At 35.6% G+C, this 27,096-nt stretch overlaps 1 protein-coding gene across 1 annotated transcript in view; it reads left to right on the plus strand.

The window, feature by feature from the left end:
• The first annotated feature begins 1,218 nt into the window (after positions 1-1,218).
• The window catches only part of LOC138872663 (uncharacterized), a 67,962-nt gene continuing 42,084 nt past the window's right edge, over positions 1,219-27,096 (plus strand). Inside the window, exon 1 of the mRNA XM_070151053.1 lies at positions 1,219-1,397. Within this exon, the coding sequence (XP_070007154.1) occupies positions 1,219-1,397 (179 nt within the window). The remainder of the gene's footprint in view (positions 1,398-27,096) is intronic.

Consider the following 27,096-nt stretch of genomic DNA (forward strand, 5'->3'; position numbering starts at 1 on the left):
GCCTCACTTTTGAAGATTGCTTCTAGGGAGCAAAGAACTTGGAAATCAATTTCTTCCTTACATGGCTGAAAGGTCAAAACACATGGTATCCCCCTTTTTATATGTTTTTTTTACATGTTAAGCATTTTTTCCTCAACTTTGATCATGTATATCCATCCTTTAATCAGGATTTGGCATTAGAGGAATGACGGCTGAAGTAACTATGGCCATTCGCATGTCTGCGAATGCTGCTCTTGATTTGGATAAGGCTCGAGCCTTGCTGCCAAAAAGGAAAGCTATAAAGGAAAGTTCTAAAGAAGAAGAGGAGGGTACCTCCCTAATTACCAGGCCAAGGGTCAGGAGGCGAATAATCATTGATGATGAAATTGAAAACACTCCTGCTCGAACCTCCACCACCGAGCCTGTTTTGATTCATTCTGACGAGGACACCGAACCAAGAGATAATAATGAGTCAATTCAGCATCTTTTTGACAGTGGTTTCGGGAGTGGCGAGCTCGGCCCTGTTTTTTATGAAGCTCATCTTTCCTCATTTGTTCCTATTTCCTCCATTCCTCTGCCAACCGTAAGTATTTCTTTACCAGTTTTGACGACTTCCGTTCTTTTGCCAGTTTCTACCGCTCTTATGTCCGTTCCCTTGGCAGTTTCTACTGCACCTGCTTCTGCTCCTGCGTTGGTTTCTATATCTTCTCCTTCCATTCCTGTTTCTTCATCTTCTCCTTCCATTCCTTCCATTGCTCCTCTTCCCTCTATTCATCGTACAGAGACGGGTTCTAGTAGTGGAAGTATGACTATGAGAAGTGTTATTCTGGAAGTACCTGCCAATCATAGCCTGTTGAGGAAGACTGGTAGAGCCGATTTTTGGCTCGAGCCCCTAATTGGAGATATCGAGAAGAAGAAGATAGAGAGCCATAGCTGCTTAACTCTGATGAATGACATAGTTCATTCTACTTTGAAGGTATTTTCTCTTCTTACCAACAAGTTTTTTTTTAATTATCTTCAATCTCTCATTTCTATGAGTTGTCTCTGTAGGCTAACCTTATTGGCACGGAATTAATGGGAAGAATTTCCCTTCTGGAAAGAAAAGCTCGTGAGTCTGAAAAGACTGTCCACGAGGCCGAATAAATAGCTAGGGGAGCCCATCTTGAAGCAACCAATTGGAAGGAACAGTTTGAGAATGCTCAAGGGACCATAGAGGAGTTGCAAGAAAATAAAAATCTCATGGAGCAGCAAAACTGTGGTTTAACTTCTGAACTGGAAACTGCCAAAGCTTCTTCAAGCCAATTGAAAAGAGACAAAGAGCTTTTGGAATGCTCTTTGTCAGAACAATTATCCAAGGCTAGTGAAGAAGTTAGGGAGCTGAAGGCACTTTTGGCTAAGAAGGAAGAGTATACAGGAGAGTTAGTGCAAAGCTTGACTCAAGCTCAGGCTGACTTACAGACCTCTTCTGACGAGATTCATGCCTTGAAGAGTTCTCATGCCTCTCTTGAAGCTTCCCTTGATTCCCATTTAGTTGAGCACCAAATCTTAAAAAACGATCTTGCTATGTGGGAAAAGGAATATGGACTTCTGGAGGAAAACTTCAACATAGAGGTGAGTTGGGCTTTCCTGAAATCTCGTCGTGATGCTTTGACGGAAGCTGCTCAAGAAGGTTTTGACTTGCAGTCTGAACTGGCCAAAGTCGTAGATACCATCGAGAAAAGCCAACAGTCTACTGATACTCCTTCTCCTGCACTTGAAGTTCCTGGAACAGAAGAACTTTTAAATGAAGAAGTGACTACTGCAGCAATTGGGATTACAATTCCTTCTTCCGAGGGTGAAACTTCTGATGCTCCAAACCCTTCAGTGACTAGCTAAAAATGAAATTGTTGTAAAGGATCTTTTGATGAAGTCCCCAGTTAACATAATGGGGCATTTGTAAAAATAAAAAACAAATGCTTAGTTGACTAAGTTTGTACTTAGTTTTTTGTTTAAAAAAGAAGTTTTATCGGTACTTCTGCATATTCTATTCTTGCCTATTTATCTAGGACTCATGGAATAGCTTAGCATTTTTATCCTTTTAAAATGCTTTACAATTCTTCTCATGGAATATCAACATGAGGCTTATAAAAGAGGGCCCTTTTATTTTATCGACACTTAATGAAGAAGACGTCTCAACTTCATAATGGTGTTATAATACGATGAAAGAAATAGGAAAACACACGTTTTGTATGAAACAACTTTGGCAAGTTTTTATTCATAAACTTTTAACAAGTGTTTGACTGTTACATGTATTACAATACATCTACAACTTTCTCGTAACTGTTTTTCTTGTAACAGATTTGTACATAACATAAAATAAACAAGGTTTTTCTTCATAACCTGTTTCAGTACATAGTCATGACCCTATCTTTACATATTAAGAAGGGTTTGAGAGGTGACTTTGTTTATGAGTTTGAGAGATGACTCTGTTGTTCTCATGAATGCTGAAGACTTCATAATTTTTTCTCAACACTTGACTTCTATCGTTCGATATTCGTATCTGCGTATCTACATTTCTACACGTGTCTGTGTACAGTATTGTATTCCCCCAAGTGTTTGAGCGGTGAAGTATGAAGCCTCGAGCACTTGTTTATTTCTTTTACTTTGGCCCTTTTTCCTGAAACAGAAAGATATGCGGGACCCGAAGGTGCGATTGTAGATGAAGACCGCCTAACTCGTGTGTATTTCCATCAGATTAATTGTAACCCTGGGCTAGGAATTTAAGAATACTCCATTTTGCCTTGCAGGTTGTGACTCATCATTTGGCACGAGTTAGGATATTTTGCCTAGCATCTAAAATCGTTAGTAAAATATTAATAAACCAAGAGAGAAATTTTAACATGATGATACCTGACCGTAGGTACTTTCTCAAAAGTAATATCTTTTTAAGTGGACAACATTCCAATGTGAGGGTAAAACTTTACCATCCATTGTCTCCAACTGGTATGCTCTTTTTCCCTCAATGCCACGGACTTTGTACGGTCCTTCCCATGTTGGACTTAGCTTTCCTGAGTTAGCAGCCTTTGCAGATTGGAACACCTTTTTAAGCACGAAGTCCCCAATTTTGAAAAATCTGAGGCGTGCTTTCCTATTGTAATATCGTTCTATTACTTGCTTTTGTGCTGCCATCCTTATCAAAGCAGCTTCTCTTCTTCCTTCAAGTAAATCTAGGCTAACCCGCATCTCTTCATTATTAGATTCCTCCGTTGCCTGATCGTATCGTGTGCTTGGCTCACCTATTTCAACTGGAATTAAGGCTTCCGTACCATAAACCATTGAAAATGGTGTTTCTCCAGTGCCTGTTTTGGTCGTTGTACGATAAGCCCATAATACTCCAGGTAACACCTCAGGCCAATTACCTTTTGAATCTTGTAACCTCTTTTTCAAGTTATTGATAATGACTTTGTTAGTAGATTCTGCTTGTCCATTCCCTACTGGATGATATGGCGTAGACGTTATTCTTTTGATCTGCCAACTTCGAAGAAATTCTGTGATTTGAGCTCCAATGAATTGTGGTCCATTGTCACACACGATCTCCTTTGGTACTCCAAAGCGGCATATTATATTTCGCCATATGAAGTCTTTAACTTCTTTTTCTCGTACCTGTTTAAATGCCCCTGCTTCTACCCATTTAGTGAAATAATCTGTAAGTACAAGTAGAAATTTTACCTGACCTTTTGCTTGTGGAAGTGGACCTACGATATCCATTCCCCATTTCATAAAGGGCCAAGGGGCTAAAACAGGATGTAGTAACTCAGCTGGTCTGTGCATATTATTGCCGTACCTTTGACATTTATCACATTTGGACACGAAACTGGTTGCCTCTTCTTCCATCTTAGGCCAATAATATCCTGTGCGAATTAACGTTCTTACCAGTGACCGTCCTCCTGCGTGATTCCCACAATGTCCTTCATGTACTTCTCTCATGACATATTCGGTTTGAGAGGGTCCGAGACACCTTGCTAGTGGTCCGTCGAACATCTTTCGATAAAGATTTCCTTGATATAAACAATATCGTGCAGCTTTTTTGCGAAGCGCGTGAGCCTTTCCTTTGTCATTAGGCACGGTACCGTGCTGTAAAAAGGCAACAATTTCGTTTCTCCAATCCCATGTTAGATGATTAAAATTTACCTCGTTTTTATCAGATTCAAGAACGGAATGAAATAGATGTATGACTGAAGCATCTGTATTGTTTGCCACGTCTGCTGCGGATGCAAGGTTTGCTAAAGCATCTGCCTCTACATTCTCATCTCTTGGGATCTGCACTACTTTCCAAGTTTGGAATTGCTTTATTAACTCCCGTACCTTTGCGAGGTATTCTTGCATTCGTGACTCTCTGGCTGTATAAGTCCCCAGCATCTGATTAACCACGAGTTGAGAATCACTCTTGATTATAATCTGTGTTATGCCGAGTTCTCGTGCCAATTCTAAACCTGCAATTACAGCCTCATACTCTGCTTCATTGTTAGTTATAGAATGACATTTTATAGCCTGTCTAATGGTCTCACCCGCAGGTGGTACGAGGACTATTCCTAAGCCTGCCCCTTTTACATTAGATGAACCGTCAGTGTATAAAACCCAAGTCCCCGGGTTCGCACCATTAAAAACTAATAATTCTTTTTCTGCTTCTAAATGCATCCCCTGGCTAAAATCAGCCACGAAATCAGCTAGTACTTGAGACTTTATAGCGGTCCTGGGTTGATAAATAACTTCATATTCACTTAGTTCTATAGCCCATTTTGCTAATCTTCCTGAAAGTTCGTGTTTATGCAAAATATTTCGAAGCGGAAAAGCAGTAACTACAACAATGGGATGACATTGAAAATAAGGTCTTAATTTTCTAGATGCCATGATCAAAGCTAATGCTAATTTTTCTAGCTGTGGGTATCGTATCTCAGCTTCCAATAAGGACTTACTTACATAATAAATAGGAGATTGTTTACCTTGGTCCTCGCGGACTAAAACAGCACTCACTGCGACTTCAGATACGGCCAGATAAATGAGAAGTTTTTCCCCCACCTTTGGTTTTGCCAACAACGGTGGTTTTGACAAATAAGCTTTCAAATTTCTAAGGGCTTGTTGACAATCTTCATTCCATTCAAAATGATCTTGCTTTTTAAGTGCAGAGAAAAACTTAAAACACCTTTCTGAGGATTTGGAAATAAATCTCCCCAAAGCTGCAATTCTTCCCGTTAATCTTTGTACTTCCTTTTTATTAGTAAGGATATCAGGGATTTCTTCTATTGCTTTGATCTGAGAAGGATTCACTTCAATACCACGATTAGAAACAAGAAAACCCAAAAACTTACCTGATGCAACTCCAAATGCACATTTTTCTGGGTTGAGTTTCATATTAAATTTTCGCAAAATTTCAAAAGTAACAGATAGATGAGAAATATGATCATGAGATTGCTGGGTTTTGACGAGCATATCGTCTATATATACCTCCATTGTTTTCCCTAAATGTTCTTGGAACATTTTGGTGACCAACCTTTGATAGGTTGCCCCAGCATTTTTGAGGCCAAAGGGCATTACTTTATAACAGTAAGTCCCCCTGTCTGTGATGAAAGAAGTTTTTTCTTCATCACCAGGATCCATTTTAATTTGATTATATCCTGAGTATGCATCTAAAAAACTTAAAAGTTCATGACCTGCGGTTGCATCAATTAGTTGGTCTATATGCGGTAAGGGAAAGGAATCTTTTGGACAGGCTTTATTTAAATCGGTATAATCTACACAAACACGCCACTTACCATTTTTCTTGGGTACAACCACCGTGTTAGCTAACCAAGTAGGATATTTTACCTCACGGATTGATCCGATTTTTAATAATTTTTGGACTTCATCCTGAATCACCTGGTTCTTGAAGGCACCTTGCTTCCGTTTCTTTTGCTTTATTGGTGTGAAAGAAGGGTCCTCATTGAGTTTGTGAGTCATCACATTTGGTGGTATCCCTGTCATATCAGCGTGGGACCAAGCAAAGCAGTCTAAGTTAGCTTTTAAAAATTCGATTATCATACCTCGCATGTTCGTGCTTAAATTGGCCCCGACATAAACCTTCCGTTCAGGCCATTGATCAAATAACATCACTGCCTCAAGCTCTTCAATTGTCGTTTTGATGCTTTCATTTTCTTCAGGTTCTTGAATTGTGTCAGGTCTTGAGTCCAAATCCGTCTTTTCCTGTTCAGTTGAAGTTTGATCTTTTTTACCTTCAACTGTTTCCTGTAATTGCTACTTTTCTTTATTCTCGGCGCTCGTACTTGTTACAGCATTGACACTTCTAGCCATCTGCTGATCCCCACGAATTTGGCAAATTCCCCATGGTGATGGGAATTTAATAACCTGATGTAGAGTTGATGGGACAGCATCCATATCGTGTATCCATGGTCTCCCCATGATCATATTGTAGGCCATTTCCATATCAACTACCTGAAATTTAGTTTCCTTCACAACACCCATAGCAAAAGTTGTTAGAAATACCTCACCTTTTGTTACTACACTTGAATTGTCGAAGCCTGACAAGGTGTGCGCCTTGGGTATCATTTTGTCTTCAGCTTGCATTTCCCGTAGTACCCTTAGTAATATAATATTTATTGAACTCCCTGGATCAATCAAAACTCATTTTACATTAGTATCATGTACAAGTAAAGATATTACCATTGCGTCATTATGTGGAGTTGTCACCCATTCGGTATCTGCGTCATCGAACAAAATACTTTCATTTTCAAGGACCTGCCGCACCCGTTTCCCGTGTGTAATCGTTACCTTAGAAACCTTATTGGAGGCTGTGTAGGTTATGTCGTGAATATCTTCTCCCCCGCTTATGACATTCACTGTCCTCTTGGGTGAAGGAGGTTGTGGTGGCTCTTGTCTGTTTTTCATATAAGCTTGTTTTCCTTTCTCACTAAATAACTTAGTGAGGTACCCTTGCTTCAATAAATGATCCACTTCACTCTGCAGGAATCAACATTCTGAAGTCTTGTGCGCGTGATCGTTGTGAAATTCGCACCAATGATCCGGATTGCGTCTACTTGGATTTGACCGCATCTCTTTTGGCCACCGTACCTTATCTCCCATGCTTCTTAAAACAGCTACGAGCTCGGAGGTAGAGACATTAAAATTATATCCGCCGAATCGTGCCTTTAAACTTCCTGTCATCATCTCGTGATTCTTGTCTGTTCCGATCATTCCTGAACTTTGAAGAAGAGCCAGAATCCCGGTTCCTCGATTTTTGATCATATTGCTGGCTATCTTGTTTCGACCGTGGGTCTTTTCCAGCAGGTCCCATATATGGATCGTACCTATTTTTACCTGATCTTTTTTCGGTTTCTGACCTTCGGGTACCGCCCCTTTCTTCATGATGAAGCTTAGGTACGGTATCTCCTTCAATTCGCAGCTTCGTGCTATACCTGTTGTAAACATCATTCCATGTGGTTGCAGGAAATTCTCGAAGGCTTTCTTTGAGTCGTCTCGTGGCTTCAGAACTTTTGTCATTTAAATTACTTGCAAAGGCTATAGCAGCCCAATTGTCAGGCACACGAGGTAGAGTCATTTTTTCATGCTGGAATCTATCAACAAAGTTTCTAAGCAGCTCTGAATCCCCTTGTTTGATTTTGAAAATATCTTCCATTCTTTTCTTAACCTTTTGTGCTCCCGAATGTTGCTTTAATAAAAGAATCTGCAAGCTCAGCAAAAGAATTAATAGAATTTTCAGATAAAAGAGAATACCAGGTTAATGCACCCTTGGTGAGTGTTTCTCCAAATTTCTTGACCATTACTGATACAATTTCTTGTTTGGTCAAGTCGTTGCCTTTTACGACTGTTGTAAATGCAGTCACGTGGTCACGTGGGTCTGTAGTACCATCATATTTCGGGATGTCAGGCATTTTGAACTTTTTCGGAATTGGAAGGGGAGCAGCACTAGGTTTCCATGGTTGTTGTGAGTATTTGTCCATGTCTACTCCTTTTATTATAGGTGGAACTCCAGGGATTTGTTCAATACGCTTGTTCCTTAAGCTGTTTCTGCAAGGTTAGTACTAAATTTTGCAAATACGAATTATTTAAATTACCTGGTCCCCCTTCCTGTGGTTCACTGGGGGTTGCTCCGTTTCCAGAATTATCAAGACCAGAACGGGGATTCTCCAATGTATTATTATTAGGAGTTGGTGTGGGTGGCGCAGCAGGCAATCGACTAACAAGTGCCTGAAGAGCTTTGCCGACCTGTGCATCAATTAGCTTTTGCAAAGATTCAGTTGTAACTCCTTCAAAATGTTCAGATTGCTCTTGTTGATCAGCACGGGATTCAGTAACAGGAGTGCCTTCACGAGATTGACGTGGTGAATTTAGAGGAGAGGGAACCACGTCATCTTGATTTTGATGTATTTGATTCTCATGGTTTCCCAATGTGTTATTACTGTTGTTGTTGGTGTTGTTGTTTGACATGGTGACGACAATATAGATAAGATATAGTTTAAAAGAAAAGATTATCAGATTCCCGGTAACGGAACAAATTTGTTTAACCAAAAATCTGAGTCTTTGGTCAAAGCTAAAAAGAAATTCGGGTTGCTGATAATCAGGAGACAAAATAAAATACTTTTGAGAATGATGGTAAAAAAGCAAATAGTTGTGTATTTCAATGAATTCTCAATAGTATTCCGTGTCCATACAAATGATGATACTTCTTCCTTTTATAGATAATTCTAGGTAAAGGAATGAAGCCTCAGCTTTAATGATATAATTATGAGTAATAAATGACATTAAATAAGCTGTTATACAATCATTCCTATTAAATACCAATTTTGTAACGTATCAAGTATTTAATAATGAATTTGGATTCCTTTCTGTCATCAGATCTTTGTCTTCAATGCCTTCTAATCCGTTGGCTGCAAATAATTTAAATTGGTACGAGACTCGTATCTATACGTCGTCTCGTGCCTATTTAAATTCTTCTTCCCGTGGCTGTCTCCATCCGTGCCTCTTAGTCAATTGTTGCGTTTTGACCATTTAACTAATCCACGTGTCATGCCACATCATCTTTAATATAAATTCAGTTTTTTCCCAATACAAAACTGAACAAGAACTGGTTGAGCAAGAAACAAAGGAAAAATCACAACTTGATGATCAATAACTTATATTATCAGAAAGCGCTCAATTTTTGTGAGTCCAATATCACACATTTCTATATTTTGCTAAATTATAATGTTTGAAATAACCAACTGCAAGTCGATAAATAAGTGAGGAAGATTACCAAGCACAGAAGCACTTGTCGCCATTGCTGAGGTTACTTCGCCACCTTTGTTTGTAACCATGTTCTAGAATTCAGTCTGATGTAAGCGTCCTCTAAACATCAAAATACTGGAAGTTGTACTTAATTAATTTCTGAATCCCTCTAATTGGGTGGGCAACGGCCGATTTTTTCTAGCAAATCCGTAAAAATTACGTAAAAATTGCAAACCTGTACCCATTTTTTTTTTTTTAAATTTTAACTTGTAACAAATTTTTAAACAAATTCGGCCCCTTCCTCCTTCTCTTTTCTTCTCTTCTCTTCTCTTCTCTTCTCTTCTCCTCCTCCTTCTCCTTCTCCTATTAACAACCTAACACTCTATTCTGTTTTTAACATTGTATTGGTAGAATTTTTACATTAGGTGAATGCAATGGTTGCAGCAGTAGAAGGAACATCTTTGAATTATTAGTGTTTTGTGTAACATGTGTGGGATATTGATAAATTTATGAAATGTTTCGGTGCTGATTCAATTTTTACAAATAGAACTTAAGCTTTGCCATTTATATTTCACTCTTCCCCTACTTTGGCTTATAAAGTGCTTAAGTTTTTACAAATAAACTAAATAATTTCAGCATTTTCTGCTAAAGTTTCTAAAAAAGCTTTATGACAAAACTAATGAATCCAGGACGAAAAAAAACTTCAGCTATTTTAGTGCTTAAATTTTTACAAATGAACTAAATAACTTCAGCATCTTATCCAGGTAAACTTCAGCACTGTCTTTGCTACTTCAGGCGCGTCTACTAGAATGCTGAAGTTTTGCGTGATTGTCTTTGCTACTTCAGTCCTGTATGCTGAAGTTACGCAAAAAAGTGGGTACACTTGCAATTTTTTCTGAAAAGCGGGCACAAGTTAAACATGACCCAAAAGGCGGGTATAGATGCAAATCCCCCAAAAATTACAAGGTCGAGATGCAGGGAATATCACTCGAATAGTAGTCAGTTTAAGTTTAAGAATGTGTTAAATATTAATGGAAGAATTACGCAATACACCACTCCATAAGCGGACCTTGCACTATTAGCCCAGTTATAAGTTTGCAAATGTATAGTCAAATATCAATAAACTTATATCCGAATTTTTTTTCTTTTTTTTTTATTCTCCAGACCTTCCGGCGTGAAAGATCCTTGAGTTTTCATTCTCTTTTTTTCCTCAAGTTTATACATACATATCTCATCTACAAAAATGCAAAAACAGACGTGAGAAACCTAAAATCTCTTCTTCTTCAATGCCAATCTTGTTAAATTTTAAATATGATTTTATGAGAAATTTGGAGTGGGTATTGTTTGAACTTATTAGAAATAGTCTAAGTAGGTTGTATATAAAGTTTGAAGTCATTTAATGGAGTAGACTAATTTTGGACAAGAATTGCAAGTGAAATCGTATAAGAAGTTCGTCAGAGATGTTTATACACTTTTATACGACATTATACACTTTTATACAAAGATTATATTATGTATATAGTTGTATAAAAGTGTATAAAGATGAATAAGCACAGTAAAAAAATATTCGTGATACCTATGTATATACGTGTAGAAGAAGAAGAATATGTGAGAAATTTACCAAATACATGTGAATAATATATTATTGTGTATGAGAGTTGTTTATACACTATTATATGCTATTTATACAATTGTATACATTGTTATACAGATGAATCCTATCAATGGAACTTCACATGTTCTTTTCTTTCTTGGGGATTTTCTGAAATTTAACTCAAATCTAGATTAAATCTACTCCAAATCACTTCATATTTAAGTTTTGAACTCCTCTTGATGAATCCAATCAATTGGGACAACACCAAATCCAAACAACTAACAAATCAGAAAATGCAATTTCTGAAATCGAAGATTTGAAATACCTTTAATGGTGACTTCTATTTTCCAAGTCAACCAATGGAATTAGAATTACACGTGGAATGAGGATAAGATTGAGACCATACCAATACCTTCTTTCTAGTTTGGTGATCCAACAACCTGCTAAGTGAACCTTTTAGTGCAAACACAGTTCTTTCCACTCTATTGAAGGAAGTGATCTTCATATGACTCCAAAAAACTAATTCTTTTATGTATTATTTTTTTCTTCACCCAGATAGTGATTATCGGCCTTGAACATGGAGAAGCGCCGATGGAAAATAACAATGATGGAGAAAGTTTGGGATGTAAAGTTGGGACACAAGGAGAAGAAGAACAGAGAAAAGAAAAAAAAAATTAAAAGGAGTGTGCTAATGGGCGAAAAGTGATTTTCACATTATATACAACCTAGGCCATACTAGGTAAGGGCCTCAAACGTGGGTCATTTTTTGATGGGCTATTGAGCCAAGTGATAAGGAGTGTAATTCTCCCTAAATTAATTACTTTTCTTTTTTCTGCTAAATAGGAAATAGTTGGACATTGCGATGGCTTCAATGTCCCTCACTCTTTTTATCCTTTAAAATTGAGTCCATATTGTACAGCAGTAATAGCAAATCGAGTAATTTCCTACAAGTAGATATTAGACAAAATAGTTATTTTACTATTTTTCTAAATATTTAGGAATAGTCCTTTATATATAAATTCCTAATATATAGGAATTTAATCTTTTCCTTCCTTCTTTCAACTAATATTAATCCTTACTATAATTAAACTAGGATCCTTCAACAATAGCGTTTAAAAACTTCGTTTCTCATCACTAATATTTAGTGTACTTATTTAGGAACACAGTTTGCTTTCTTCTTGAGAAATGAGTAGACTTTGCCTTTCAAATGATTAGCTAAACGAGTGAGTATAGGCAAATGGGTTTAAAATCAAAACCCACAAGCCACATTCAAATATAAATTATTAGCTTAAATTTACATACAAAAATATAAATGCCTATTCAAATAAATATTATATTATAGCTATAAGTTTCTAATATCTATGGTTATTATAATCTTTGGCACATCATCAAATTCTAGAAATATTATCGAAATGATACGTTAATTGCATAAAAAATATATATTATTTATACTAATATTTAAATAAATTTTATATTCGTCGATATGGGTACACGCGCAAAGCGCGTACTCTAAAACTAATGAAGCATAATAAGTTTAGTTATTACATAACATAGGGGTAGATCGCATAGCGATTTTCCCCGATTTGTCTTTATTAAAAATATGTAAAACAAAGTTGAGAGAAGTTTCCCAGAATATTGTATTGCATCCTTCTGATGTTGGTGGTTGCTTGGAACATCTAAACTTTGCTAAAGCGTCAACCACATACTTGTTTTCCCGATATATATGTGTTATTGCTTCCAATCCAACAGCATCAAGAAGAAAACGGTAAAAACTTTGCTTCTAATAAATCTTGTACATAATATTTAGTAACAAAAATTCGTAGCTGCATAATTAGCTTCCCTAAACAAATGACCTATATTAAGATCTCCCGGCAGCAACGATGGACCTTTTGAATCGATATTTGACTAAATTCAATACAACAATAACAATAAACCCCGTATAGGTTAGGAAGTACGTAATATTATCTTTACCTTATGCAGGTAGAGAGACTATTTGAATTCAATATAACTATGTATATTATCAGAGGTGGACCTAGGATTTGAGCACGACGGGGGCACCATTGTGTGCTTATCTAGCGATAAAATTCGGCGTGCAACTCTTGAAAAACTTAATGATTATAATGACTTATTATCCAAGTATAAACAAAAGGAAGTTCTAAAGAAAAAGAAAGAACCAAACAGAGAGAGAAATTTCTTCGCAAAATAGGTGCTATGGAATGAGAAGGTGTTTAATTAAGCATGTTTCACCGTTTAAAATTTCTAGTTTTTAATTAAAAAAAAAGAAGGTCGGTGATGAAAAGAGCTTTCAAACTTTAAATTAGCAAAAACTTACTAAAGAAATTAAGATTAAGTGTATGTTAATAGTCAAAGAATTGAAGAAGAGTCTCAAACTCTGTCAATATCGAGTAAGTGTCAAAGTAACTATTGAAAAAGGTTGTGCCAGAACCATTCATATTTTTTTATTTGTGAAGCGATACATTGCAATTTAAGGCTTTTAAATTTAAGATAGGGATTTGAAAACAAATAAAATAAATTAAATTGACTATTATGTTTTAGTAATAAACTATAATTGTATTAAAAAAAAGATAAAAATAAAAAATAAAGTAGTTTGCTATTAAATATAAATTATGTTTTATTCAAAGAACTAAAATAGAAAGTAGGAGAAAAAATAACTTAAATAAAAAGGAGGAGAAAAAAGAACTAAAATGAAAAGGAGGAGAAAAAAGAACTAAAATAGAAAAGAGGAGAAAAAAGAACTAAAATGAAAAGGAGGAGAAGAAGCTGAAGTTGTGTCTCGAACCCTCGTCATCCGACAATGAATGGAACTGAAGGCCCCGATCAACTACTTCTGCCACTTGCTTTTCTAGTTTCTGGGGTCACAACTAAAATATTTAAGGGGTCCCATATATATATATATATATAGACTAATGGGGTCCCATGACCCCTCAACCTATAACGTAGGTCCGCCTCTGTATATTATATTTAAAGATGGAGCCAAAATTTAAAGTATGGGTTCTGAACTTACCATCAAAATCCATAGCTCATTATAATTAGTGAGCTCACAATTAAATATTTACACATATTTAATAAATTTCTTAATACAAATATAAAATCTAAGCAAAAGTTATTGGGTGTGACGACCCGGCCAGTCATCTCACGAGTTACCGGTCCGTTTTCTCCATTTCTGCTTCTTTATGCTTCGTTATCCGTGTTTTCTGGTACGGGTTGGTCGGATCGAGTCCGGAATGAGTTTGGTGAAGTTTGAGACACTTAGTCTCTTTTAAGGAAGTTTAAGTTGAAAAAGTCAACTGGATATTGACTTATATGTAAGAGGGCTCGGATGTGAGTTCTGATGATTCGGTTAGCTTCGGGAGGTGATTTGTGACTTAGGAGCGCGATCGGAATGAATTTTGGAGGTTCGTAGTAGATTTAGGCTTGAATTGGCGAAGTTGATATTTTGGCGATTTTCGGTTGGTAGGCGAGATTTTGATATAGGGGTCAGAATGGAACTCCGAGAGTTGCAGTAGTTCCGTTGTGTCATTTGGGATGTGTGTGCAAAATTTCAGGTCATTCGGACGTGGTTTGGTTTGATTTTTGATCAAAAGCGTAATTCGGAAGATTTTAGAAAGTTTGGCTTGAATCCGATGTGTTTTGGGTGATTTGATGTTGTTTGAAGTGTTTTGGTGATTGGAACAAGTTTGAATAAGGTTTAAGGATATGTTGGTGCCTTTGGTTGAGATCCCAGGGGCCTCGGGTGAGTTTCGGATGGTCAATCGGATCATTTTGAAGTTAGAAAAATTGCAGAAGTTGCAGGTTCAGTTGTTGCAGGCTTTTACTCTTCGCGTTTGCGAGTGGACCCTCGCATTCGCGAAGAGTCAGTAGGGGTCAGTGGAAGTTTAGCCTTCGCGTTCGCGAGGGAGGCTCCGCGTTCGCGAAGGGCTGTAGGCTCGTGCATTGCGTTCGCGTAGGGTCTTTTTGGTCAGCTAGTCCGAGGTCGTGTTTGTTCTTCGCATTGGCGAGAGAGGAGTGTGTTCACGAAGGGTAAGGTTGAGGAACCATCACGTTCGCGATGGCCAGGTCGCGATTGCGAAGAAGAATTTTGGGTCAACGGAATTTTTGTGTTTCGCGAACGCGAGGCGTTGACCGCGTTCGCGAAGAAGGAAATAAGGCCTGGGCAGAATGTTTTTAAACTCGTCTTGTCCGCGAGGATTGAGTATATTTCCTCCATAGTTGGTCATTTTGGGAGATCTTTTGAAGGAGATTGAAGAGAGATTCAAGGGGAATCGTTGGGAGGTAAGATTTTTGGACTAAAAACTCGATTATTATGTGAATTTCACCTAGAAAATCATGGAATCTAAGACTAAAAATTGAAGAACTAGGGCTTGAAATTGGAGACCAAACATTTGGAACTTGAAGGGCCATTTGTGGATGGATTTTGATGTTCTTGGTATGTATGAACTCGTTGGGAGATAAGAAATCCGTTGAGGTAAAAATTTCTGAATTTCGAGACGTGGGCTCGGGGGTCGGGTTTTGATAATTGCGGGATTTGTACCCTTTATTGATTGTTTTCGCTTGGGCTTCATTCCCTTAGCATATTTTGACGTCCTCGTTCTGGTTTTGGATAGATTTGATGCGTGTGGAGGCCGATTTGAGGGGCAAAGGCGTCGCGAGCTAGAGATTTAGCCGGTTCGAGGTGAGTAATGATTGTAAATGATGTTTTGAGGGTTTGAAACCCCGGATTGCACATCGTAGTGCTATATTGAGGTGAGACACACGCTTGATGCCGAGCGTGGGGTCGTGCACTAATGGGAATTGTGACTTGGTCTGTCCCGATTGACGATTTTACTACATATTTGACTGAAAACTATTTGCTATCATCATTATTTGGGCTGAATGTCATATTTGGGCCTAGTGCCAACTATTTGAACCCTTTGTAGATTTTATTGATATTTCCTCACTGTTTTGACTTTATACTTGAACTCAGTCCTGTTATTTTTCACTATTTTCATACTTAGCCATGTTTACTTAGTTTTAAGACTTAAATAATATTTTAAATGATGTTTGGGTTGAGAAACACTGTTTTACTATTGCCCGAGAGGCTTGTGAGTATTTTTGACTGAGTAAGGTCGAGGACCTAGTTGTGAGGAAAACACTGATATTGATTTGAGGCCAAGGGCCTGAGATATATATATATATGCCACGAGGTGGCTTGATTGATATAAGGTTGAGGGCCTAGTTTTGATGTCACGAGATGGCTTATTATAGCGCTTGGGCCGTAAGGGGCCCCTCCAGGAGTCTGCACACCCCAAGTGAGCGCGGGTACCTATTGTGATGTGAGATTAAGCCTGAGGAGCTGTTATTGTTCTGAGATGTTGTCCGAGGGGAGGATGTGGTGATACTGTGCCCGAGGGGCGAACCTTTATGTGTTTACCTTTCATAATTGACTGTCAATTACTTGTTTACTTGTTGAAAGAGGATTTTTTTTGACTTTTCATTGTTTTACTATTTTAAACGATTTTACTGCTTCATTATGGAATGCTTTGTGCCTTACATATTTTCTTACTTTCAGTCGTTATTTACATTTGTTACTCACTGAGTTGGAGTACTCACTTTACACCCTGCACCCCTGTGTGCAGATTCAGGCGTAGCTGGTTCCGCTCCGGAGTGCTGATTTCCTCCAGTTCCAGGCGGGCCTTTCGGAGATTACGAGGTAGTTGTCGACGTTCGCAGCCCTGTGTCTCTACTCCTCTATCATTTCTGTTCCTTTTCAAACACTTGTAGTAGTTTATGACTTTAGCAGACTTGTATTATGGCTATAGATGCTCGTGACTTGTGACACCCCAGTTAGGGCTGTGTCAGGTTGGATGTTCCGCATTTTTATCGATATTTCCCGCTATTCAGTATTATTAAATCATGTTTAGACTATTTTTGCGTTGATTAAGTGTTTTAAAAAGGCGAATTGGATTTAACTGGCTGACTTTATCTTCACGAAAGGCGCCATCACGACCGGGTTCGGGGTCAGGGCCAAGACATTGGGTTCTTCCAAACCGTAACTTATACTCTCTCTTCGCCCATGATATTAGTGGGCACGAATATACATAGGGGGACACAAGTGGTAAATTAATTAGAGCAATACATCTACGTATAACCTTTGTCCCATTCGTGATCCAAACATTTGACTTCAAATTATTGTGAATATAGGTAAAACAAAGCTCGGTTGATAGTCTCTCAACAGTGCATACTTCACTGTAATTGGCGTATTTTTCAGGAAGGTAATAATATCGTGCTTAATTAAACAACATGGTTTGCCTTTCTTTAGTGTATAATTGACTCACATAGAACAGAGGTACGTATTTTGGAGATGACTAATTAAGAGAAATTTTCATAAAGCACTATCTTTAGTAATAATTAGTCATATATAGATATTATTTGCTATATTACGGATTATAGATACCTTTTTTGTGGTTATAAGATATATTTAATGTATTTAAGCTATTGTATTCATGAATACATTAGCAAAAATAATAGCAAAAATAGGTGTGAATCAAGGAAGTCCAGCTAATCAGTTATTGTATTCGAGTGTATTCGACTGTATTCACGACGTGAAATAGGGGATTACACTATTTTTAAAATAGAAAGTAAATCAATTAACATAATAGACTCCTAATATAACTCAACAAACTCAATTATAAATCTGAATACATAAATACATCTGAATACATAAATTATATTAATTAGAAAAAACAAATGAAGACATTCATGGAATATAGCGAGACAGTGAATATAATAAAATACATGGAATACAGGTGAGATATATTGAAATACAATGAAAAAAAAGACAATGAATAAAATGAAATACATAGAATACAACGAGATACCCTGAAATACAATGAAAAAAAGGTAATAGACTCTTCAACTTGCTCAGCCCTAAAATCCGTCGTCTTTGTTCAAGAATAACCCTAATGTCGTCTCATCGATAGCAGATTTTGAATCTCCATTGTCAGCCCCAATTTACCCTAAAAAATCCTTTCAAAAATACTTGACAATGAGTAATGGTCTTGCTTTTTGCAAAAATTACTCCTGTATTTGATGTACTCCGGCAACCATTTTCTGTATTTGTGTGATCTTTGAGTAATTACAACAAAGATTACTCCTTGATGTAATCTAATGGTCATGCTTTTTGAAAAAGTGATCCACAATGGCTCCTTTTGAATGACAGCGTGACGGAGGGTTCCCGGCTTAGGGTTGTTGCTGTCGTCGGAAAAGCGGTGACGACGTAAAATTGGCTGGCTTTGCTGCCGGTGGTCCCTTTACCAAAGCCCATTGCACAATCTGCTTAATTTTCATTGTCAACCCTAATTTATCTTTCAATAGCAGATTTCGAGCCTTATCTTTCTCTCTATGGCTTGATTTCGATACTGATTCAGAGCCCCTGGCCACTGACAATGAAAATTTAGTTCGACAATGAAGATGAATTAGTGGAGAATCATGGTTGTATTCATGAAAAAAAACAGGTGTTGAGAGAAAGGAAAAATGTATTTATTTAAAATAAATAAGGTATCAATTTTTATTATAGGTAATAAAAATTTTACTAATTAAGGCTGCCAAATAAAGTAGCTAGACGATAAAGTTTGTTGAATTCTTCCATCCCAATGCACCTGCACTAAAGAAAAGGTGAAAAATATACGTTCGTTGTCACATTAGCGTCACTTGAAAGCTGATTTTTCAATTTTTTTACTCTCAAACGCTTAATAGAGTGTACGTGCAGGGTTAAGGTTGTCAAACTGCCAAGTACAGAGAGTAATTAGGACTAAATAAAGTTCAGATGCGCGGCGAATAATTAATTCCAAGTTTAGGGGATCTCGGGGTATTATGCCAATTTATTTTCTTTCCTGTGCAACAAATCAGAAATAACATAACAAGGAACAGAACAGCTGATATAACATAGTACTCCGGTTCAAAATAAGTGATTTTTTGACTTTTTTTGTGATCCAAAATAAATGATTTTTCTAGATTTTAAGAAAGAATTAATTATTTTTTCCTACATTGCCCTTGGAGTAAATAATATTGGAGTATGTATTAGGAGTATTTATATGAAGAGATAGAAAAGATTAATATAGTCAATTTTATTACTAATTAATGTGAAAAGGTGAATTTCTTATTCTATGTGAAACAACTAAAAAATCACTTATTTTGGACAGCAGAGATTAACAAACATTGCCAAAACCAAGGGCAGCTTATGTTTCTGTGCACCAAAATGTTCCTATATATACCGGCCTCTTCAGACTCTGGCTGTCCATCTACAAGGGCAATAAAGAAAAAACACTCTTTCCTCACTTTTCACCTTAAAATACATCCATTTTCTTACACAAAATGAAGCATCATCAATACCTGCAAATAACCGTCGTAACATAACATGTAAGACTATTTGTTCCTTTCTTCTGCAACAAATCAGGAAATGACATAACAAGGAAACAAAAATCCAAAAAGAGATAACTGATATTACCACAGCAAAAAACAAATTTACTTTTTTTAGCACTTATCATATTCCTATATATACCACCAGGGGTGGATTTAGGGGGCGCAAGGGGGTTTACCCGAACCCTCTTCGCCAAAAAAATAAACTGTATATATAAGGCAAAATCTATTTTTTACCTCTATATATTAAGTTTTGAACCCCCTTAACACAATCCAAAAGTGTAGTTTAGTGGTCAAGGGGGTTCAAAATCTACATAAAGTCATGAGTTCAATTCCCACTAAATATAAAAAAAAAAATTTAAACCCCCTTCGTGGAGATCCTGCCTCCGTCACTGTATACCACCCTCTTAAGACATTGGCTAGCCATCAACAAGGCCAATCAAGAAAAAACACTATTGCCTCGCTTTGCACCTCAAAACCATCCATTTTCATACTCGACAAAAACTGAAGGTGTGAGCACCTAATTTTTGACAATATTTAATTTTTTTTGTCACTTCTTCTATGTAAATATTTTAGGGGATTTTAACATACAAATTTGTAGCTTTGTTAAACTTTTTATTATAGGTTAAAAATACAAAATTTTAGAAGGTGAATTATTACTATTAATATTATTTTATTTTTATTCTTATTTTTAAATAATAATAAAAAATCCGAAAAATATTATTTTTTTTTAATTTTCGGGAGAGATTTAAAAAAATAAGAAAAAGGGAAGTACGGAATTAAAAAAAGAGAAGTAAAAGTAGGTGAAATTATCTTTTAAAAAAGTAAAAGAAAGTGAAAAATTAAAAAAATAAAAGTAAACTTTTGTGGAAATTTTTAAAAATAAAAAGTAAAAGAAAGTTGGAATTAAAAAATAATATAAAGGTTGCTGAAAATTTTAAAAAATTTAAATTAAAATAAAATAGAATTTTTTAAAGAAAAGTAAAAGAAAGTGGATTGTTTTTTTTAAGAAAAGTAAAATAAGTGGAATTCTCTTTTAAAAAAGTAAAAAAAGTGGAATTTTAAATAAGATAAAAGTAATTAAAGTTGGAGTTTAAAAAATAAAAGTAAAGAAAGGTGGTAATTCTTTTTATAAAAAAAGAAAAGCAAAATGTAATTGGGATTTCTTTTAAATAAAAAATTTAAAAAAAATCTAATTTTTTTTGAAAATTCTCCTATAAATAGAAGAGAAATATTTGAAGAAAAGAAGAGAAGAGAAGAGGGAAGAATATTGAGAGAAAACAAATTTTCTTCTTCTATGCTAAAGAGAATTTCTACTAGTTTTATTCTTTCTACCTATTTCTTTCAACAACAAAAAAACATATAGTCATTCATTACTTTGTTTAAAAAAAATACCTCAAAAACAGGAGCTAAATCACACCAAAAATCAAATCCAAAAGCTTCAAACTCAATTTAAAAGATATCCCAAAATACTAGCCTGAAGAGGTCGAAGTCGAGTTCGGTTCGAAAGATTTCCGCTCGTTGCCTCTGATTGTGGTTCATTTGCACATTAAATTTGATGGTTGTTTGCTCCATATGTATTGAATAAGATCTTCATCTATAAAATGTTCATTCTTTTCTTAACCAATGTTTCCATTATTTTTCTTTCACCGTATTTCCTTTTGATTTGTATATTATATTTTGGTTATCTACCAACTTGAAAGATATGAACAAAAAAATGAAGGAAGAGCATCAAGAAATAGAATTCGTGAAAGACAGAATGAGTTTCTTCAATGAGATTGTAGTTCATAGGGAAAGATGGGAAAATGTATTCAAAATGGAGAGAGAACGATGTAATAGCTTGAATCCAAATTAAAGGATGTTAAGTCAATAGCAAATTTGATACCGACATGGGTGATTAGGTCCATAATAACTCAAATCATATATTTCTTCAATAATAATTCCATATTCATAAATCATGACCTTGCAATAATCTCAAAGTAGTTTTAGGAAGAAACATAATCATGAATATTTGTAGTTTTCTTTAAATTGAATACAATCCTTTTAGAATAATCAAGGCGCGCCATGCCAAATAAAATCTCAAAACTCATGGCCCTCATTTAATTAATTTCAATCCTTAGAAATCGAGGCGTGCCATTTAGTTGAATTTTCCATGGCCCTCGCAAACTTGAAAGTGCGTAGCTGCTTTAGGCGCACTATTTTTTTTAAAAAAAAATTAATTTCCTAAACTAGGGTGTGCATTTTATGTGACCCAAATCCAAAACTCAACAACGTTAGATAAAATGTGTCGTGAACCGCGGGTGCATTTCATGTGACGTGGTTCAATACGTGTTTTATATGACGTTGAATTTTTCCAAAAAAAAAATTAATTAAAAGCGGCGAATAAGTTAAAAATATACCATAGGTTGAAACATGTTTTAAAAATCAGATAATAGACCAATTGTAATAGTTTAAGCGACCGTGCTAGAACTACGAAATCCGGGAATGCCTAACACCTTCTCCCGGGTTAACAGAATTCCCTACTCAGAATTTCTGGTTCGCAGACTTCAAAAGGAAAGTCGAAATTTCCTCGATTTGGGATTTAAAATAAATCGGTGACTTGGGACACCAAATAAACTATCCCAAGTGGCGACTCTGAATTGAATAATTAATCCCATTTCGAATAATGTCACTTAAATTGGAAAAACTCCCTTATATACCTTCGGGTGTGTAAAAAGGAGGTGTGACAGCTCTGGCGACTCTGCTGGGGGATCCAAATCCAGAACTTCGGTTCAGGGTTCAAGAATTCGAGCTTAGAATAATTGTTATAGTTGGCTTGTTTTATCTGATTTTTACATGTTGAGCCTAATGTGCTAAATGCCGCTTTTACCGCTTTGATATTGTTTGGACTGTATATAAATTGCTATGAAACCCTCCTCTCTCTGAGTCTTCTAAATAATTTGGGAAGTGTGCACTTCGTGTGACTTCTTTTCTATTAGAGTCTTATCCCAATTTTAGAACGAGGTTCGGACAAGTTGCAAAGCCGATGAAGCTTCTGTATTCCTAGTACGCTGCCCCCCTCGGCTCGAGCTGTCCGCTCGGGTAAGCCAGGTCTAGAACAATAAACCTAGGTTTTTAAACCTAGTATAACAAGCCTCATGTCGGATCCCTAGTAGGAACGTTTGTTTGCATCATGTGCATTTGACCTTGGAGACTCAACACAGGGGTTGGGTCTGTCTAGGACAGGTGTACCCAAATGAAAAAGATCATTCTGATGCATCTTATGTGCTACTTGCGCATCTGTTTGTTTCGGCTTGCATGTTGATCGGTTTCTAGAACAGAGGAAGAAAATAAAAAAAAATCAAAAAATCAAAATAATAATAATAATAACAATAATAATAATAATAATAATAATAATAATAATAATAATAATAATAATAATAATAATAATAATAATAATAATATAGGAGTGAGAGGTAGGTATTTAGAAAATTCTGAAACTCTGCAGAAATTCCGGAAAAAAAAAAAGTCGTCTCCAAATAAGCCAAAGTTTTCAACTACCATGTTCTGTCAAAACTGGTGAACTACGCGGGTCTGATTCTCACCGGATGTGAGATACGTAGGCAAACCTCATCGGTTTTGGCTCATAATTTTCAAAAAAAAAAAAAACCAAAAATATTTTCTTTTACTTCCTCTCTAGAAAAGTCTTTTTTTTAAACCCCAATTTTCAAAAAATCCAAAAAAAAAGTATTTTCCATTACTTGCTTCTTTAGAAACTAATTGTTTTTTTATATACAAAAATATTTTCTTTTATTGCTTCTTTAGACCCTAATTGTTTTTTCTTTAAAAATATATATATATATATATATATACAAAAATATTCTCTTTTAATTTCTTCAAAAAATCCAAAAATATTTTCATTCTTCTTTCAAAATTGAAAAGAAAATTCAAAATTCAAAAATATTTCATTTTTTTAGAAGCATTTCTTTCATAAATTCAAAATAAAATTCCAAAAATATTTTTCTTTCTTCTTTAGAAGTTTTTTTTTATCGAAATTTCAAAAAAAAAAAAAACAGTAAAAGTCTAAATTAAAAAAAAAAAATCTTTCTTCTTTCGAAATTCCCAAAAAAAAATTGAAATCAAAAATATTTTCTTTCTTCTTTATAAGTCTTTCTTGCGGAAATTAAAATATTCCAAAAAAAAAAGAGTTAGTTTATTTACTTTATTTTTTGTCTTCCCGAACTACGCTAGTTTGATTCTCACCGGATGTGGGATACGTAGGCAACTCCCATCGGGTCCAACTTCATTTTTGTAAAAATAGCCCAAAAAGAACAAAAAATTTTGTTTTGATTGTAAATAAGAAGGTGATGTCATTCTTGTCTAAAATAGTTGAATGTCCCCAAAAAGGCGCCGGAAGGCCGTTTTTGCAAGAACAACCACCTTTAGTATTTTTTTTAAGGTTTTGGCCGTTTAGCAAACACAGCCTTAAAATCTTCTTCCCCGAAGTGCTGAAAGGCCGTATTTGTAAAGCCGAATTTTTTATGAAAATTTAAAAAAAATAGTGATAACCTTTTCTTGAGTCAAAATGAGTCATAATCTTTTAAATTAAATCACCCTAATAAATGTGCAGGATGAGCACAGATGAAAACGAACCCTTCACAGCTCTTGAAGAGATCCCCTTACAGCTCCACATGTGGTGGAATGACTTAGAAAAAGGTAGCCGAGGAACTGTGATAAAAGTTTTGGGTGGTCTTGTCAGACTTTTTAACATCAAGCCAAGATTAGACGTGATTGAAGCCTTGATACCTTTTTGGGATCTGACTCGCAATGTGTTTCGCTTTTCTGATTTTGAGCTCACACCCACGCTAGAGGAAATTGCGGGTTACGCCGGCCTTAGCGGAAACCTTAGAAGTCGGTACCCGGTGTCACCGAGACCAGTATCTCCTCACAAGTTTCTGGATATGTTGAGTATTAGCCGGGATATTCAGGATGAGAATTTATCTGGAGGGTTTTGCACTTTCCAGTTCCTGTACCAACGCTATGGCAATCCCCAAGGTTTCGAAGCACCGAATACTGGTCTGACCCATGCCGGAAATAAAGATAAATGGGAGGCAAGGCGGGGTTTGTTTTTTATAGTAGCATTTGTGAGCACGTGATATTTGCCCTATATGAGAATTACTCCCAAAAATTCAAAATAAAACAATTTTCCTTTGTGTGCAATTTTTAGAATTTTTGTGGCATTTTTGATAATTATTTGTATTTCTGTCTGTGCGTGTTTATTGGTATGAGAATTACTCCCAAAAATCCAAAATAAAACAATTTTCCTTTGTGTGCAATTTTTAGAATTTTTGTGGCATTTTTGATAATTATTTGTATTTCTGTCTGTGCGTGTTTATTGGTTAAATTAATAAAAAAAATATAAAAATATGTCGTATTTGCATTTAGTATTTATTTAAGTTTGTTTTACAAAATCATAAAAATAATGTACATTGCATTTTTAGCATTTAACGTCTAAATTGTGCGATTTTTATAGTTAATTGCTATTAAATGTGCGATAATTGTTATTTGGACAGATTTTTGAATCAGGACAGTAACAGTAGTTTTAAGGGTAATATGGAAATTAACCAATTGCAGATTATTTAATTATGGTGGAGAACAAGACATAATGATAAAAGTAAAAAGAAAAAGGTTAATGATGATGTCTTTTTTTGACCATTCAAAAAGAGGGAATAATGGGGCTCATGTTGACTACTTTTACTAATGTAAAAATTAGAAATAGTGTAGGTAATAATAAAAGGTTAAAAGTTATACATAGTAGAAGAATATTGGGGTAAAAGTAAAAAAAAGGTAAAAAGGGGTAGTAAAATAGTTTAAAGTAAAATGGGGAAAGAGGTAAAAGGGGGTCTTGCTTTGTATATAAGGGGGGATGAGGGGATTGAATTTAGGGAATGGGATTTTTGGAAGAATTTTGGGAGAGAAATTTCAAAACTAAAGGAGAGAACAAAAACTGAAAAAAAATCTTCTACTTTCCTTCATTGTTTGAAATCGGCATTAATTGTTGTTGTTTCATCGAAGCTTGAAGCTTCTTTTTTGGGATTACTATTCCACCGGTTTGCAAACTCTGTTCCTGGGTTGTTATTGTTGCTGGGCTGTTGTTGTTGTGCTGTATTGTTACTACTGCTGCTGATTCTCATCTTCATCTTCTTTTGTTTCCAATAACAGGTACACGACTGTAATACTAGTTATTACAAGATAATAATGTGGAAGCATGAATACATATGAAGAATAGAATTTTGAAGTTTTGATTTCGCTTTTTCTTTCTTCCTTTTATTGATTGTATTTAGGCTATTTCATGTATTACTGAATAATAATTGGAATAAGAGAAAATAATATAAGTTAGTCTTTAATGAATCGGCTCGACAAAACGGGTTAATTCGCTAGTTATGAAGGTTTTAAGATTATTAACAGTAGGTTAATCGTAAACAAGTAGCTAAATTTAGCTAAGACATGAATTTGAACTAAATTTCGTGAATTAGGCATTAAGGCATGATTTGAGTTCAAACAAGATTAGAAGAACGTTTAAATTTAATAAACTTTCTAATAAGCTTTAGTAATTATGGTTAAATCTAGTTTCAAATGGTTATGAATAATTAATCTCAATAGTTTTTTATAACAATGCGAGTTTTAATCTAGCTATATTTGATTCTTTTGAATATTAGTTGTCGAATTTTATTTTTATTTATAATTTCGATTTTTTTTTGTAAAATTCCTTTTCATCAATATTTATATTAATCTAGCAATTAGTATGCCCTGCTTTCTTAAATAAAAAAAGGTCATAATTAATTAGGATTTTCTTTCTTTATTTTAGAGACTAATTTTAATAGAAAAAATGTAGTCGCTTTAGGATTTGTCCATTTAAAATAAATGAGATGAGCCTCGCCTAGTAAAATGTATAGATTGCGGGGCCCTCACAAATGTATGCATTAATTACTTAGAACATCGGAGTTGGCCGTCTAGAGAAATTTTATGGCCTTTCCCAAAATAACAATACGCTAGTCGTTCTAGGCGCGTCTTTAACAAATCATTTTCTTAAATATGGGTGTGCATTTATGTAACCCAAATCCAAATCTCAACGGAGTCGAAATGTGTCGATAACCATGGGTGCATTGATTGCAACGTGGTCTGAAATACGTTTTCACAATGTTGCAATTCTCCGTAAAATAATAACAATAAATAAATAATAATAAAAGCGGCTAAAGGTTAAAATTTGCACATAAGTTCATAATTGTATAAAAATCAGATATTTAAGCCAAATATGACAGTTGAGCGACCGTGCTAGAACCACGGAACTTGAGAATGCCTAACACCTTCTCCCAGGTTAACAGAATTCCTTATTCGGATTTATGGTTCACGGACTATTAACAGAATCATTTTTTTCCTCGATTCGGGATTAAACCGGTGACTTGGGACACCATAAATCTCCCAAGTGGCGACTCTGAATTAAACAAACAAATCCCATTTCGATTGTCCTTTAATTGGAAAAACTCCCTCTGCGCCTTGCGGGTGCGGCCAAAAGGATGTGTGACAGTTCTAGCGACTCTGCTGGGGAATTCCTGTAAAACCCAGAATCTCTGGTTCAGGGTTCAGAATTCGAGCTTAGATAAATTGTTGTATTTGATTGTGTCTGATTTTCCTACATGTTTTACGCTGAACGTGCTAAATGTTACCGCTTTGATATTATCTGAATTGTATATAAACTGTGCCGACACCCTTCTCTCTTCACCTCCGGGGATGTGCTTACTGGTTGAGACTCCCTATTCTGTTAGTGTCATACCTTGAAATAAGAAAGAGGCCAGACAAGTTACTAA

Source organism: Nicotiana sylvestris, chromosome 1, assembly GCF_000393655.2.
Source record: "Nicotiana sylvestris chromosome 1, ASM39365v2, whole genome shotgun sequence".
Lineage (NCBI taxonomy): Eukaryota > Viridiplantae > Streptophyta > Magnoliopsida > Solanales > Solanaceae > Nicotiana > Nicotiana sylvestris.